The sequence below is a fragment of the Caretta caretta genome, chromosome 2, assembly GCF_965140235.1.
Source record: "Caretta caretta isolate rCarCar2 chromosome 2, rCarCar1.hap1, whole genome shotgun sequence".
Lineage (NCBI taxonomy): Eukaryota > Metazoa > Chordata > Testudines > Cheloniidae > Caretta > Caretta caretta.
Window position 1 is genome coordinate 39,095,019 of NC_134207.1, and position 16,613 is coordinate 39,111,631.

Below are 16,613 nucleotides of genomic sequence, written 5' to 3' on the forward strand. Positions count from 1 at the left end.
GATCTTTTGCCCCCACTGCTTCCCTTGGAAGGCTATTCCAAAACTTCACTCCTATGATGGTTAGAAACCTTCATCTAATTTCAAGTCTAAGCTTCCCGATGACCAGTTTACATCCATTTGTTCTTGTGTCCACATTGGTACTGAGCTTAAATAATTCCTCTCCCTCTCCGGTATTTATCCCTCTGATATATTTATAGAGAGCAATCATATCTCCCCTCAACCTTCTTTTAGTTAGGCTAAACAAGCCAAGCTCCTTGAGTCTCCTTTCATAAGACAAGTTTTCCATTCCTTGGATCATCCTAATGTGGTCTGCACTTAGAGTTAATTAGGGTTTTAAATGCTGAATTTTCTATAAATCCTGCTTTGGTGTTCTAACTTGGCCTACAAGCAGGTCAAACAAGAAAGAGATTCTTCATTGGAGTGATTCTTTGATGCAAGCTGGCTCCCTTTTCAAATGAGGGGAAGGAACAGTTTGTGTTTCATTTTAATGAAAGTATTGCTACAGTTGGATTTGTATTCTAGTTGTGCAGTTTCATGGAATAGTTCTCTTTTATCACTCTTAAACCCTTAGGTTGATAGCATTTTCCAGACAGACAGCCAACAAATTAAATGAGTTAGGACACTCCATAAGTAGTATACCTCCACAGAAGCCAGAGGTGAGAACACTTGTCCATAGTCACAGAAGGATTAAATATATTTATGTAATCTATGCTTGTGATGTTTTGGAGTTTAATGGAGGAAAAATTCAAATTGTGCATAAGAGCTTAATTTGTAGCTGTGCAGCACTGCACAGATCTATACATTTTGCGTTGTTTGGGTTTCCATGTGCCTACACTAAATGATATCTGGCTGATCACTTTTTGACCTTGCTATGTGATGGTGTTTACCTGTTTACAGTAGTGCTCAAAATTGGCTACATGCACTTTCTAAACAGTGGTCCAGATCCCTGGTCTTGTTAAGATCACTTTATTCAGTGGGACTGATGCAAAGTGACCTTAGAGCTACCCTGAGGGTGCATCTGAGGATTCCTTCAACAGGAGGGATCCTTGCTTTATGCCAGCTCCTCTGTCACAAGGAATGAGTTGAAGCTGGATGGGGGAAGTGGAAGGTGTAAGAGCTCATACTGTAGTTCCCTTTGCCAATTCCCATTTGGTGGAGAGCTCCTTATTAGTTTGTTGCACCAGTCACCCTGCGAGAGGCATAATGTAGCTAACCTTTGCCTCCCTCAGCTGCATTGAAGGTGAGTTTGGTGCATCTGACATTTGTGACCAGAGAATATATAATCTCTGACCTGAAGCCCTTACTGGTTGAATCCAACAGAAAAGCAGACTCGCAGAGAAAGGGAGTACAGCATGCCTTTTTTGGTAAAATGTGTGAATCTGCAAGTCTCTCTAGCCTATCTGTAATTATCTAGATTTTTTTTTAAGTCGTCATGTCATACGTGGCTCTTCATGGGGGATTTGAAAGGAGAGCGCATAGTCCCTTCACAGATCATCTGTGTGCAGGCATTCTGCAAATAGGGGGTAGGATAGAAGAAGTTGCAAAGATGGCTGAGAAAGGTCTTGAAGAATGGGTTAATGACGGTGATGGGAGGACAGGAGGTGATACAAAGTGATAAGGATGGCTATATATGAAGGGCACATTTATGTAGAAAACTTGAAGACAAGGGCAAGAAGCTTGAATTTGGTGCCTTAGAAAAAGGGAGCAGTGCCAGGGTATGGTTATCAACTGGCTATGAAGGTGATCTTGGCAGCACATTTTGTGTGGATGGGAGTGAGCAATGTGGGAGTTGGGAAGCTCATAGAGGAGGAGATGACGGTAAATAAACAAGAGATGAAGGCCTGAAAAAGAGTTACACCCTTTTCTGTCCATTCCTAAGGCTGAATCTTATAAATGTTATGGAAGAAACAGTGGTAGGTTTTGTATATGGCCTGTGTATGTGGGTCAAGAGAAGGAAAATTGCAGCTGCCTTTACCCACACTGGGCACTTCCCCAACTTCTGGTCTGCCCTCATGTGAAGTCAGACTAAGTCCTTTATTTGTAAAGTGTCCATCAGCAATTATCCCTAGCTAAATCTTGGTATCCAACAGCAGTCAGGCTAAATCTAAATACATTTTCTTGGCATAGTACAGAAAATAGAGAGCTAAGCAAGGAATAAAGTTTGGTTAGAAAACATAACGTTTGTATGTTAAGAGGTTCTTTACAGACCGATATAAAACATGGCTCCTGCTCCAAAGAACTTATAATTTAAATTCAGAATAACATAGTTTATGAGTGATAAATGTTGATGGACAGGTCAAGAGAGTATTACAGCGTTATAAGGTCTTACGTTTCTGTTGATTTGTGATGTATGTTTTTGTTTTGTGTTTTGGTTAATATTTGTTTAATTTTAGCAGGTCACTATTTAAAAAAGCTTTAAGATAGCCGCAAATCTTAGAGGTTTTTGTTTAAGTAAAGTTAACCTTTTGCATAACAATAAATCCTCTTCATGACTCCTAGTAATATTTGGTGGGGTTAGGTTAGTGGGAGTTAGGTGCTTAACCGTTACAGATAGGTATGTGTGCAAGGCTAAGAAAATTACTTTCTTCAAACTTCAAATAAGTTAGTAGTTAAAAAATAAAAAAAGGCTTAGTGTGTATGAACTTATTAAAAGTGGTCTGTCTTAATTATATTATTCTTATTTCCATACAGAAGATTTCAGTTTTTGGTTTTGGGTGGGGTTTTTTGTTTTTGGTTTGTTTTTTGTTTTTAATCTTTTAAAATGGCAGATTCTACAAGGCTTTTCCAGTCCTCCTACACAGTAAGGATAGTAACTGAGATGATGGGAGGATTCGGAGGAGAAATGGAGACTGTCAGTGACAAAATAAACTTTAAATTCCTTGATGGTATTCTAACATGTTGTACATAGTACCTTTAACAGGAGCCACTTCTGAAAACTGGGTCATTTATTTAGGAGCCTAAATACAAATAAGAGCTTAACTCTATACTCCTCTTTGTAAAAGTTTTGGTGCCTGTGTATGTAAATAACCAAGAGACTTCTATAAATAAAGACAAAAATTAAACCAAACAATATTGTCCCTCTTATGCAGACGTTAGAATGGTACCAAATACTACAATAAGAATTTCATGTCCTGCTGGTGATACTGGTTGGTTAGGGTTTATCCATAAATTCTTTAGATTAATAAGAGAGAGACTGTGAAACTAAATAAAGGAAAATTTAGGGTGAATATCAGATACAAATTTGTGTAACACTGAGGTCTTATTTTAAACGTAACGACCTCAACACCTGGGACATTGTAAATCAAGAGTGGACAGAGCTCCTAATATATTACATGAAAAATTCCTGTATTTGCAGGGTGAATGGACTAGTTACATTTAAAAAAAAGCATTTTTCAATCTCTTTTCAATAATTAATAAATGTATTTGTGTTTTAATTTCAAGTCTGTTTTCCCGCTAAAGAATCTTAATAAATTTGAGTTTTAATAGTCTCAATAAAATCCAATATTGCTATCTAAATTCTCTATTTTCAAATTCAAGCTAGGGGAGTCAAATAATTATTTTTACCACATTTGTATTAACCTTAGGAACATTAAATGGAAAAATGCATCCTGATGATGAGTTACACCTAATTCTAGATCTTCTTTAAAAAATTGATTTGAATGGAAACCAAAAACTACCTTAAACTCAAATATGTGTTTAATAGACATGTATTTGCTCACCTTTGCTGCAGCATCAGCAATGAAAATACATACTAGTCCCAGAGTATTGCTGATACCATTGGTACTGGTGCATGCACACACTTTTCAGCATGACATACTGTTAGGTAAGTTGAAGTGTTAACAAAACAAATGTTAGATTAATTTCTGTTCTATTCAAAAGACTGGAAATGATGTAGAGTGGAAAAGGTCAAAGTGAGTAGGGTAGAAAAGCATGTAAATTGCTTGAAGAGACCGTTACAAAGAAAAAAAATAAAATAAAACAATATTGTGTCCTTTTAAAAAAGGAAAAGTAAGAATTATATTCAATCTTTTCCTCGGTTTAAATAGATTTAATCATATTTAACCAAAATTGCTCTGCCTCTATAGTTTGTTTCCCTGAGGAAAAAAATTAAACATCACAACTTATGAGGAATGCTTCTTATGCATTTATTTAATCAATCATAGAATATCAAGGTTGGAAAGGACCTCAGGAGATCATCTAGTCCAACCCCCTGCTCAGAGCAGGAGCAATCCCCAATTTTTACCCCAGATCCCTAAATGGCCCCCTCAAGGATTGAACTCACAACCCTGGGTTTAGCAGGCCAATGCTCAAACCACTGAGCTATCCCACCCCCCCATAATGATCCCAAATGTTGCAGTAGAAACCTGAGGACTAAGCTCTAGTCTTGGCAAGTAAATCTTTTTTTAGATAATCTTTGAGGCATTCTTCTAGCTAGAAGAATATATCCATTTTGCTGTATCTTTCCATAGATCGTACCATTTTTCTCATTAATCTGGGAGAAAGCCAGTAGGGGTAGTCCGATAATAACACTCTTTCCATTCCAGTAGAAACTCATGAGAATGTTAAACAGCTACTGATGTTAGACATTTTTAAATCCGCAAGTCCAGGTAACTTGCATCCAAGAGTTTTAAAAGAGCTGGCTAAGGAGCTCACTGGACTAATAATATTGATTCCTCTTCCTCTCCCCAGTAAATTAGGAGAGTTTCTTGGCCAGTTAATCTGTGCAACAACATCAACTTGCACCTCTGGCAGTGAGGGTGAAATATCTGTCTTGGGGTGATCTTCCTTCCTTTCTCCCTCTCCTTACCCCCCTTTGCCTGCAGGGCTGGCAACAGTGTTTAAAGCTCACAGTAACTTGGAAAATGTTAGCAGGAATGTTATTAACTTAGATCCGGTCCACACTAGGAAATTAGATCAGAATAACTATAATGCTCAGGAGTGGGAAAAAATCCCCATCCCCATGGGACAGGACCTGCCACTGCGAGCTGAGCTTTTAGTTTTTTGTTTTTCATTGTATTTCATTGTATTTCACATTTGCTCTGCTAAGTCTTGTGCTATTTTGTGCGGATCTGACCATGATTAGTTAAGTTATCACAGTGAAGCTAGTCTTTATACCCTCTCTTCTGTAATGGCTACTCATGTGTTGTCTATTCTTTTTAAAACTTTGTAACTAATAATAAAAGCCACATCTACTACAAAAGAGAGAATGGCTAACTCTGTCTTTCAGATTTTGAATCTGGTATAGGATAATTGTAAGTTGCCCTTAAATAAGTGGCAACTTCTGTATTCCAAAAACGAGGCAAAGTCTCTTAGGAATCGGTCTTGCTGGAGAGTGAATGTTTGATATATCCCATGCAAAGAGAACACCAAACTGAAAGAGAACATTTATTAGAACATGGGAAAAACTTTGCTTATAAAAAGTGCAGTTGATGAATCACCATAGCTGCTATTTCTTGATTCGCACATCTGTTGAAATTGGCAAAAAAATCTTGGAATGCGTGTTCTTTCCTCTCTAGAGAAAGGAAGGGAGGGAGGCTTATATTCTTCTTCTTGGTTACTATACTTTTCAGAGAGTTTATTTCCAACAAGTTTATCACCATAAATTAATGTCGTTTTTTGACTATAACTGATTTGTTTCATACTTGTGCCTGAAGAGAACACTTTGGTATATATTACTGTTGTTTTCAACACCAAAGATTACTATAAGGGAAACATTAGCCAAAAAGAGTTCGGTTTTGTCAGGTTGTTTGTTTTGTGCATTCGATAGTATTTGATCAGTTGCACTATCATTAAGACCCACACAGAAGACAGGGGAAACTAAATTCGTTAACAGGAGAGAGAGAAAGTATGATTGTAAAAGCATAAAAATCGGCAGGGGAACTCAAGCAAGTGTAGTATGTGAAAATTTTTTTCACCAGATGTCACGTTGACAGTGTTCCTGTAACAGAAACAAGAATAAATGTTGCTTCTTTGAGAGATGGTCCCTATAGTATTCCACTGAGAGATGTGCGCATGTGCCAGGTTCCCAGAGCCAGAGCTTTTCCAAGTAATGGTGTCTGCACATGCACCCTGGCATTGCCTTGTGGTTTCACCCGAGACCATAAAGGTTGGAACAATCGACCATGTCTTCAGTTCCTTCACACCACCCAAGATCCGCGTCAGAGCTTCTTCCTTTTTCTCTCATCTTTCGTGACGCACTTTCCAAAAAAACTGCGTTTTTATTCTTGTGTATATAGTTCAGATTTGACTGATTTTAGTAGTAGTTTTAGTGCTCATAGTAATTTTTCTAGGATCAAGGATTTTGGGACACTGCTTTGGTGATTCTCCACCAACCCTGCTCCCTCACCCCCACCCCCGCACCTGTGTCTGGGCACTGGATTATACCAAAGATACCAGGATTCAAGGTCGGCACTTCTTTCCTTTGCTTTGTTTTCATTCAACGACAATCCTGTACTGCTTGGAGGAAGCCCACATCACGTCCAGGTGCGGTATCTGCCTCTCCTTCCCTGCCTGCGCCCAGGAAGGCCAGGCCCTATGGCTTAAAACGCACCTCATATGGGGCCGTAGTCCGATCCTGAGCAGTACATCATGTACGCTGACCTGAACGGTCCAGGAGCCTCCTATCGCAGAGTCCCAGTCCAGATCTGTCGGTACCAGCACTATGGATAAGGCTACAATTTAATCACGGAGGTCATGGAAATCATGGAATCCAAAGACCTCAGCCAGCACTGGCTGGGAGCTGTGGGGTCCCATGCCACCTGTGGAGGCAGGGAGCTGCGGAATACCCCTGCAGCTCCCAGCCACTGTGGGTGGCAGGGGGAGCCCTGCAGCTCCCCGCTGCCGCTCTGGGCCACCACAGGCGGCAGAGGGGAATCCCCACTGCTCCTGGCAGAAAGGGGTGGCGGGGGGGATCCCAGCCACCCTGGGCAGCAGGGGAAATACCTGCCACTCCCAGCCGCCACAGGCGGCAAGAGGGGCCCTTGCTGCTCCCAGCTGCAGCAGGAGGCCGGGGGACCCCCACAGCTTGGAGCCGCCAGTGGAGGGTGACCCTGGAGCTCCCAGCCCCGCTCTCCCCTTCCAGCTGCCCAGGCTACCCATTTTGTCATGGATATTTTTAGTAAAAGTCAAGGACAAGTCACGGGCTTCTGTTAATTTTTCATTATTGTCCGTGACTTGTCCTTGACTTTTACTAAAAATATCCATGACAAAAACTTTGCCTTAGCTATGGATACCGTGCTGGGGCCTAGCCATGAAACCCAGAAGAATGTGCATAAACATGGTAGTAAGTGTTCCTCCAGATCCAAGAAAGAGGCTGCATTGTCCATGAATTCTGGCCATGGAGGAGGCGTGCATTCCAAGGCTCAAAGAGTGAGAAGAAGGCTCCTCATTCACTGGATCCACCGGTCCGGGTTCCCAAACTGCACACCGTCCTGCATCAGCTCTGCCAGCGCAACATTAATCATTGGTATGGAACCATTATACATCCTTGCATGCTTGTATTTTAGCAAATCCATTTCCTCACTTTAATGGTTGTAAAAGTAAATAAAATAATTTTCTGAAGGTGTTGTTTTGGCTTCATATTTATTGATTTGCCAAATCCAGATGAGTAACCCCAGAATTTTGCTCTTTAGGTCAAAGAGCTGCCTTTTAAAATTTGGCTCTCTAGTTACATTTTAACACAATGTATATTTTATTTCATGCGGCTTTGCTAGAATTTGTCCAATTTACAAATATACGTATATTATTTAACGTTGGATTACTTCCTACAGACTTGTGAGTTTGTAGTCCGGATTAGACCTCCACCTAGAACTATTGTCATTCAGTTTTGATACTGTTTGACAAATTAACAGCAATACCATCATTTTTTAATTTATCCCCAGTTTTACAGACATTCCATCGAATTGCTTTGCACTGACTTTTTGGCGCTGGAGATGGAATTCCATTTCTGAGTACTAATTTCAGTTCACTGAAATTAGGAACTCTACTTTTCAGTTTATTTTTTGGCATACAGAATTTGATAAAAATGAGTAGCAAAGAATTGGTTGGTGTATAATACAATAATTATATTCCATGTACCATAAAAATGGAATGATACTGCATGTTGACACGAAGTCTCATTTTCCTTTATAAAGTGGAAAAATATTAGTTATTGAAGCTCTGTAAACTTATTTTATAAGTAGGAGAATTCTACAAGCATTTTGTTTTCATTTAGTTTATGGATTTAGTACACAATTACTTAACAGCAGTGCCTCTGACAAATGAACCTTCATTTGCTTCAGGAGATACAGTATTTTGGATCCTAACAGATTTTTTTTTTTACCCTCAGTCAAGTTAAATCATACATGTCAATATATGTAATATGCAGTGTTGTAGCCGTGTTGTTCCCAGGATATTAGAGAAATTTGGTTTGTGAAGTGACAACTTATTACAGATGTAATAGTAATTTTAACGACTGTGAAGTGAGGCACGATACAAGAGAACAGTCATCATTCAACCAGGAACAATATAGCTTTTTTAGAATTCAGCTATGAATTTAGTACTATTGTGCATGATGCTCTGAAATAGAAGCTTGTTTTTAATTTACTTATTATAGCATTTTAAATATTTTACTTCAGATACAGTCTACAGCATAATGCATCCCTAGGGTTACCACCTTTCTAATTGCTGGTAACCGGACCCCTGAGGCCCCGCCCCTGTCCCTTGCTCCTCTCTCCCATCCCTTGTCGCTCACTGGGTCATCTCCACTCTCCCTCTTCTCCCCCTCCTCCGGGGGCTGGGATGGGAGCTGCTGCTCTCTGACAAGGAGCCTTCCAGCAGGTAGGAGGGTGCCCTGCCTGAGCAGGAACTGGCACAGGTTAATGACCCGTCGCCTCCACCCACCCCATGGTAACCAGCCTTTTGGTGTCCAATCAGTACATCTGACCGGACACTGCCAGGTCCCCTTTTCGACCAGACTTTCTGGTTGAAAACCAGGCACCTAGCAACCCAAACATCCCATCAGTGAAAAAGAGAAAAAACGTGTTTTAACAATACTGAATGGATTTTGCTTGCGAAATTCCTCATTCCCAAGGCCTTGCAGCCTTTTCGAATTTGCAAGAGAGGACATCAGTTTGAGTGTGACTGGACTGTTAACTGGGAATGCAAATAATAGTATGAAGCTGCAGGTTTTTAAAAGTAGGCCTTCCTTTACACATTCTGGCAGCAAAGTTGCTATGGAGATGACTCCTAGATTTTCTATACTTGCATCCTACATGTAAATGCTAATGCTGTTGCAGCAGAGGGATGATGAAGTTACTGTAAGATCTCAGTAATCTGTTCTTGGTGAATCAGTTTGTCAGAGCATAATACAGTAGTTTAAATACTTTGTTCCATTTAGTATATATTGTTTATGTATATTGTGACTGCAGAATTTGTTTACATGAATTATGCATGATGAATATGAACATTTTATTTCACAGTCCCATAAATGCAGGACTTGAAATATACCAACTTTGAAAGAAATACTCTTAAAAGCGCCTAACCATGGTTCTCGGTGTTAGTGAAACCAGCTGTCATTTCATGACTCTTCAGTATTTTCACAGCATAGCAGTCATATGATGAAGTCATCAGGTATTGGCTTACAAAATTGAAATGTCAATAAAATGGAAATAGAAAATGCTTATAAATACTAAAAGTGTAAAATGTGGTGGGAAGTGAGACATTAGATTCTCCTCACGGTAATCGCTATGTGCTGTGTTAGTGGCTGTGTTTTAATTATCCTCTTGGCTGCAGGTTTACAGCTGTTTGAGAGGTTGTTTTTAGGGTGTGGATTTTTGATTTTCTTTGTTTTTGTTTTGTATTGGTTTTAAACAAAGATGAGAATGACCTCCCCAAATATGTGCACTAGCCTATCCATGATATGACCATATTTATATCTTGATTTACTGTTTCTTGTTGCACATACATGGTATCAGATCTTCCTCTTGGAGAGATCAGTGGGTTGACGTCTCCACTGCTAGTCAATCTTCTTTTGAAACCTCCCCTGCTTGACTTTGTGTTCTAGGTGTTGCTGATTTGGCTGTTGTGGGAAGGGTCTCTAGACATGCACTTAGTTACTGTTCAATCAGTAGCTGGTCCTATATCTAGGATACAAATTTTGTTATATGCCATTGGCTCAAGGTCTCCTGCTCAATATGCCGACACTTAACAGATTCCTAAGTCTCCCATCTACCAACATCTATAAAAAAATAGAATTTGTAATATATCACATTATGTAAACCCTATAAATCCCTCCTCCTCCTTCCTATTTGTTTCTAGCAGTTAACTTCAGTATGACACATTGAAAACCAGTTGCAGTCCTCCTTTTCTATATTGAGGTAAAGTTTGAAACACTGAGAAACAAAATATAAAGGCCAGCAATGTGGTAGTCCACAGTACACCGGAGCAAGCCAGTACATCCAATTATATGACATTGACATCTTCCAGGAAACGCCTCTCATTTTCCCCTTATTATCAAAAGTCGTATTATCAGGTCTCATGTTTTCTGAGAGCCAGATAACCCCCTGTAAGGAAAAACCTGTGGGAAGGATGGGTAATGGAGGTGCCCTTACTGCATTTTTCTGTAACTGGCTCCTTTGCTAGAAGACAGTGGAAAATGGAGGTTGTGGATTTTGGAGGCCATGCTCCCTCCCAGTCTCATGGATCCATGAAGAAGGGAGACCCATGCTGTGTTGCAGGGGCAGCTACTATTCTGCTGGTTCCCCTTTTCCCTGGAAGCAAGATCCAGTAAAAGAACCATGCTGCCATTGTCTGAGTCTCCTGGCAGCTGCTTAGTAGCAGCCACAGAAGGAAACCTGAAGGAAGTACAGCTCCAATCTCTATTACCTCCTGCCTGGATTTCAGCATGGAAATCCCATGTTTGTTTTTTCCCCTCTTGCCCTGTTTCTAGAAGTACAGACCCTGAGTGGAAGGATATTCATATAGAGCATGTTTTTTTAAAATTTTTGTTTTGTTTAGCTATAGTGGTTCTATATGTGTCTCTTTTCTTCCTCCTCTTCCCCTCTCCCCCGCCCCAACTACAAAGTATTGTAGCCTTAATAGGTTAAACACTATAAATCCACTGATTACCCTATACTTCTGATTGGAAGAGCTGCTTATATTTTATTTTCCATTGTTGTTTTATCATTACTTGTATTACAGTAGTTCCTACAGGAGCTGTTGCCCTATTGTTTTATTCTCAGCACAGTGTAGTAAAAAGACAACTTACAACATTGGTAAATGACAAAGGTGCAGCAGATTAATGAATCAAACAGATAGGTAAGGCTGTTGGTGAGAAGGAGGAAGAGTTAGCAGTAATATGTATAATATGAGAAATACGGTGCTCAGGTACTACGCTCTTTTTTTTTTTTTTTTTTTTTTTTTTTTTTTTTTTTAGAATTAGCAAAGGGACTGAATGAATATGATTCTAACCTGTCCTTTTTCCCCCCCGCTCCTTCCCTTGCTCCTCTCCCCCCCCCCCCCCATTCAGATAATTTCTATGAAGAGTTGGCAGGAAATAAATGCGTGTGAAGAAGTTTCTGCATGAAGACTGTCTGTCCAGTAGCGATTACCCGACAACATGACTTAGCATATGTCCTCTCATATTGAATTGAGCCTTAAAAATGATTAGGGTTACATGTTAACTTCAATACACTTCTGATGAATGTTCTAGAAATGAGTTTGCATCGGCAAATGGGTTCTGATCGGGACCTGCAGTCTTCTGCCTCCTCGGTGAGTTTGCCTTCAGTTAAAAAGGCACCAAAGAAAAGAAGAATTTCATTGGCCTCTATCTTTCGGAGGAAAAAGGACACAAAACGCAAATCCAGGGATTTAAATGGAGGGGTGGATGGAATTGCAAGTATTGAAAGTATACATTCGGAAATGTGTACAGACAAGAACTCCATTTTCTCCATGTATACCTCTTCAGACAGTGGAGCCACCTCTAGCAGCAAACCAAGTGGCGACTTCATGGAGTGTCCCTTGTGCCTTTTGCGGTACTCTAAAGACAGATTCCCAGAAATAATGACTTGTCACCATAGGTCTTGTGTGGATTGCTTACGTCAGTATCTCCGGATAGAAATCTCTGAGAGCAGAGTTAATATCAGCTGCCCAGAATGCTCTGAACGATTTAATCCCCATGATATTCGTTTGATATTAAATGATGACATCTTGATGGAAAAATATGAAGAATTCATGCTTAGACGGTGGCTAGTTGCAGACCCGGATTGTAGATGGTGCCCAGCTCCAGACTGTGGGTAAGAGTGCTTCCCTCCCCACCCCCCCATCCTTTCTTTTCCCATCTGATCCAGTGGGGCATATTGAACTTCTCTAACTCGTAAAATCACTGTCACCAAATCTCCCCTATCATCTCTCTACATTATTGTTTGAATTTGTAACAAGTAAATTAGAATAATTCTAATGTTGTAATCATTTCCACATTATTGTTGACAAAATGTTTTATCCTCTAACCAAGAAAATTGTGGAAACAGATTGTTCTAGTTTGTGAATAAGGTATATAAAGCAAATCAGGTGACAAAATAGGTAAGACAGGTGCATGGAGCCCCAAGTACTAAGTGTAAGGCTATTTAAAAGGAAGGATGAAATGTTGTGCCTTAAAGCACTGGCACTTCAAGTGCCAGCAGCTGGGGGGGAAGCAGAATTCCTTTAAAAAAATAAAATAAAGCCAAACAAACAAACAAACAAACAAACCTTCCAAAAAAACCCTACTCCAACCAGAGTTCTGACCCCAGAAAGGGAGACGTGCTAGAGACTCTATCAGGTACACTAGGGACATTGCTATTGCTTCTGATTTTATGTGTAAGACACTCAGATATTGTGGTGAAGGGTGACTGTAAAACTGTGATAATTCATTTGTTGTGGTAGTGAGATCAAATGGTTATAGTATTTTTTTTTTTTTTTACAAGTTACGGTAAGTACTTCCAGCAAATTAATTTACTGAGTTAAATATAGGCTAAAAAGCATTATTGATATCTAATATAAAAGAAAAACACCCTGAGAAATCTGCTTGTAAAGTCTTTTTAATTCTAGTTCTCTTCACCTGCAGACAACAGTCAACTTGCTGTTGGTTGTGAGATATACCCGCTGTTGTTCGGGTTGCCAGGCATCCAGTTTTCAACCGGAACAACTGCTCAAAAAGGGACCCTCACTGCTCTTAAAAGTCTGGTCAGCGGTTCATCAGGGCTAAGGGAAGCTCCTTGCCTCTGCGGCTCCCTGAAGCGGCTCAGATGTCCCTGCAGCCAGTAGGCACAGCGCTGGCCAGGGAGGCTCTGTGCACTGTCCCCACACCAAGCGCCAGCTCCGCAGCTCCCAATGGCTGGGAATCTGTGGGCAAGGGTAGTGTGTGGAGCCTCCTAGACACCCCTGTGACTAGTGGTCGCAGGGATATACCAGCCGCTTCCGGGAGTCGCCTTAGATAAGCACCACCCAGAGCCTGTATCATAGAATCATAGAATATCAGGGTTGGAAGGGACCCCAGAAGGTCATCTAGTCCAACCCCCTGCTCGAAGCAGGACCAATTCCCAGTTAAATCATCCCAGCCAGGGCTTTGTCAAGCCTGACCTTAAAAACCTCTAAGGAAGGAGATTCTACCACCTCCCTAGGTAACGCATTCCAGTGTTTCACCACCCTCTTAGTGAAAAAGTTTTTCCTAATATCCAATCTAAACCTCCCCCACTGCAACTTGAGACCATTACTCCTCGTTCTGTCATCTGCTACCATTGAGAACAGTCTAGAGCCATCCTCTTTGGAACCCCCTTTCAGGTAGTTGAAAGCAGCTATCAAATCCCCCCTCATTCTTCTCTTCTGCAGGCTAAACAATCCCAGCTCCCTCAGCCTCTCCTCATAACTCATGTGTTCCAGACCCCTAATCATTTTTGTTGCCCTTCGCTGGACTCTCTCCAATTTATCCACATCCTTCTTGAAGTGTGGGGCCCAAAACTGGACACAGTACTCCAGATGAGGCCTCACCAATGTCGAATAGAGGGGAACGATCACGTCCCTCGATCTGCTCGCTATGCCCCTACTTATACATCCCAAAATGCCATTGGCCTTCTTGGCAACAAGGGCACACTGCTGACTCATATCCAGCTTCTCGTCCACTGTCACCCCTAGGTCCTTTTCCGCAGAACTGCTGCCTAGCCATTCGGTCCCTAGTCTGTAGCTGTGCATTGGGTTCTTCCGTCCTAAGTGCAGGACCCTGCACTTATCCTTATTGAACCTCATCAGATTTCTTTTGGCCCAATCCTCCAATTTGTCTAGGTCCTTCTGTATCCTATCCCTCCCCTCCAGCGTATCTACCACTCCTCCCAGTTTAGTATCATCCGCAAATTTGCTGAGAGTGCAATCCACACCATCCTCCAGATCATTTATGAAGATATTGAACAAAACCGGCCCCAGGACCGACCCTTGGGGCACTCCACTTGATACCGGCTGCCAACTAGACATGGAGCCATTGATCACTACCCGTTGAGCCCGACAATCTAGCCAGCTTTCTACCCACCTCATAGTCCATTCATCCAGCCCATACTTCCTTAACTTGCTGACAAGAATACTGTGGGAGACCGTGTCAAAAGCTTTGCTAAAGTCAAGAAACAATACATCCACTGCTTTCCCTTCATCCACAGAACCAGTAATCTCATCATAAAAGGCGATTAGATTAGTCAGGCATGACCTTCCCTTGGTGAATCCATGCTGGCTGTTCCTGATCACTTTCCTCTCATGCAAGTGCTTCAGGATTGATTCTTTGAGGACCTGCTCCATGATTTTTCCAGGGACTGAGGTGAGGCTGACTGGCCTGTAGTTCCCAGGATCCTCCTTCTTCCCTTTTTTAAAGATTGGCATCCCTCACCCCCTCCTGTGCCCCAACCCCCTGCTCCAGCTGGGAACTCCCTTGCAGAACCCACGCCCCCTCCCGCAATCCAAAGCCCTTGGCCCCAGCCCTGAGGCCCCCCCCCCCCCGCATCCCAAACCCCTCATCCCTGGCATCCCCAGTCGGAGCCCTCACCCCCAGCCCCAGACCTGAGCCAAACCCTTCATCCCTGGCCCCACTCCAGAGTTTGCACCACCACTGGAGCCCTGAGCCCCTTCCTGCACCCTAAGCCCCTCATCTCTGGCCCCACCCCAGAGCTCGCACCACAGCTCGGGCCCTCACTCCCTCTAGTTTGATCCTGTTTAGTACCAGAAGAAGTTTGCCTAAACTTTGAATCTATTGTTTAAATCAGAGGTGGGCGAACTACAGCCCACATGCCACATCCGGCCCACGGGACCGTCCTGCCTGGCCCCTGAGCTCCTGGCCCAGGAGGCTAGCCCCCAGCCCCTCCCCCACAGCCTCAGCTCACTGCGCCACCAGTGCAGTGCTCTGGGTGGTGGGGCGGTGAGCTCCTGGGGCAGCGCAGCTGCAGAGCCGTAGCCTGACCCTGCGTTAAGGGGGCAGGGAGCGGGGGGGGTTGGATAGAGGGCAGGGGATTTTGGGGGGCGGTCAGGGGCTGGGTTGTGGATAGGGGTCAGGGCGGTCAGAGGGCAGGGAACAGGGGGTATGAATGGGGGCAGGGGTCCCGGGGGGGCAGTCAACGGGGGGGGGGGGTTGGATGGGGCAGTGGGGGGCAGTTGGGGTGGGGGTCCCGGGGCGGTCTGGGAGAAGGGGTGGATGGATGGGGCAGGGGTCCCGGGGGGGGCAGTCAGGAAGGAGGGTGGGGTGGATGGGGCGGTGGGGGTCAGTTAGGGGAGGGAGTCTGGAGGCGGTCAGGGGATAGAGAGCAGGGGGGTGGATGATCTCATTTTGTGATGTATCCTTGATTGATTTGCTAATTCACAAAATTTATTTATTGAGCACTTCTTGTAAAATGCTGTAGGTACCTCACAGGGCGAAGACATTTTCATTGACCCAAAGAGCTATAATTTAAAGTCTAAATGGCACAACATTCTGGGCTTATAAACAGGAGGGGAAGAAGGGTGCAGGAAGGAGCAAGGAAGGATAAGGATAACAAATAGTAATATGACAAAATAAGTAAAATAGGACATACCATAAGTGAATATAAAATGTTGCCATAAAATTCCTCTGGTAGGAATTCTAGGCCCTGATCCTGCAAATATTTATGTGTATGCTTAAATTTAAATGTGTGGGTAGTGCCATTGACTTGAATAGGAATTCTTATGTGCTTAAAAAGAAAAGGAGTACTTGTGGCACCTTAGAGACTAACCAATTTATTTGAGCATAAGCTTTCATGAGCTACAGATCACTTCACTTATGCTCAAATAAATTGTTTAGTCTCTAAGGTGCCACAAGTACTCCTTTTCTTTCTGCGAATACAGACTAACACAGCTGCTGCTCTGAAACCTGTCAGTATGTGCTTAAAGCTAAGCACATGTATAAATGTTTGTAAAATCAGAATCCTAGGGTAGGTAGGTCTTCATCAACTCTTATAATCCATTGTTGGTTTAAGTCTGTTGAAAAGTAGGTTTTATAGACACAGTGGTAAATGGATCTAGCTATAGGAGCCTTATTTATACCAGAGCTCCCAGTAGTTGGAAGTTTTACAAAAAATTTTTAGGGTAGGCAAGTTTCTTTTAAAAGATCT

At 42.3% G+C, this 16,613-nt stretch overlaps 1 protein-coding gene across 6 annotated transcripts in view; it reads left to right on the forward strand.

The window, feature by feature from the left end:
- The window catches only part of RNF19A (ring finger protein 19A, RBR E3 ubiquitin protein ligase), an 89,244-nt gene that overhangs the window by 43,084 nt on the left and 29,547 nt on the right, over positions 1-16,613 (forward strand). For 5 of the 6 annotated variants that reach the window (XM_048841358.2, XM_048841356.2, XM_048841357.2 and 2 more), the window contains one exon: positions 11,507-12,272. In XM_048841358.2, the coding sequence (XP_048697315.1) occupies positions 11,677-12,272 (596 nt within the window). In that variant the 5' untranslated portion in view covers positions 11,507-11,676. Of the gene's footprint in view, positions 1-9,485; positions 9,610-11,506; positions 12,273-16,613 lie in introns of those variants that run through there. The other variant, XM_048841362.2, reaches the window with a different exon arrangement.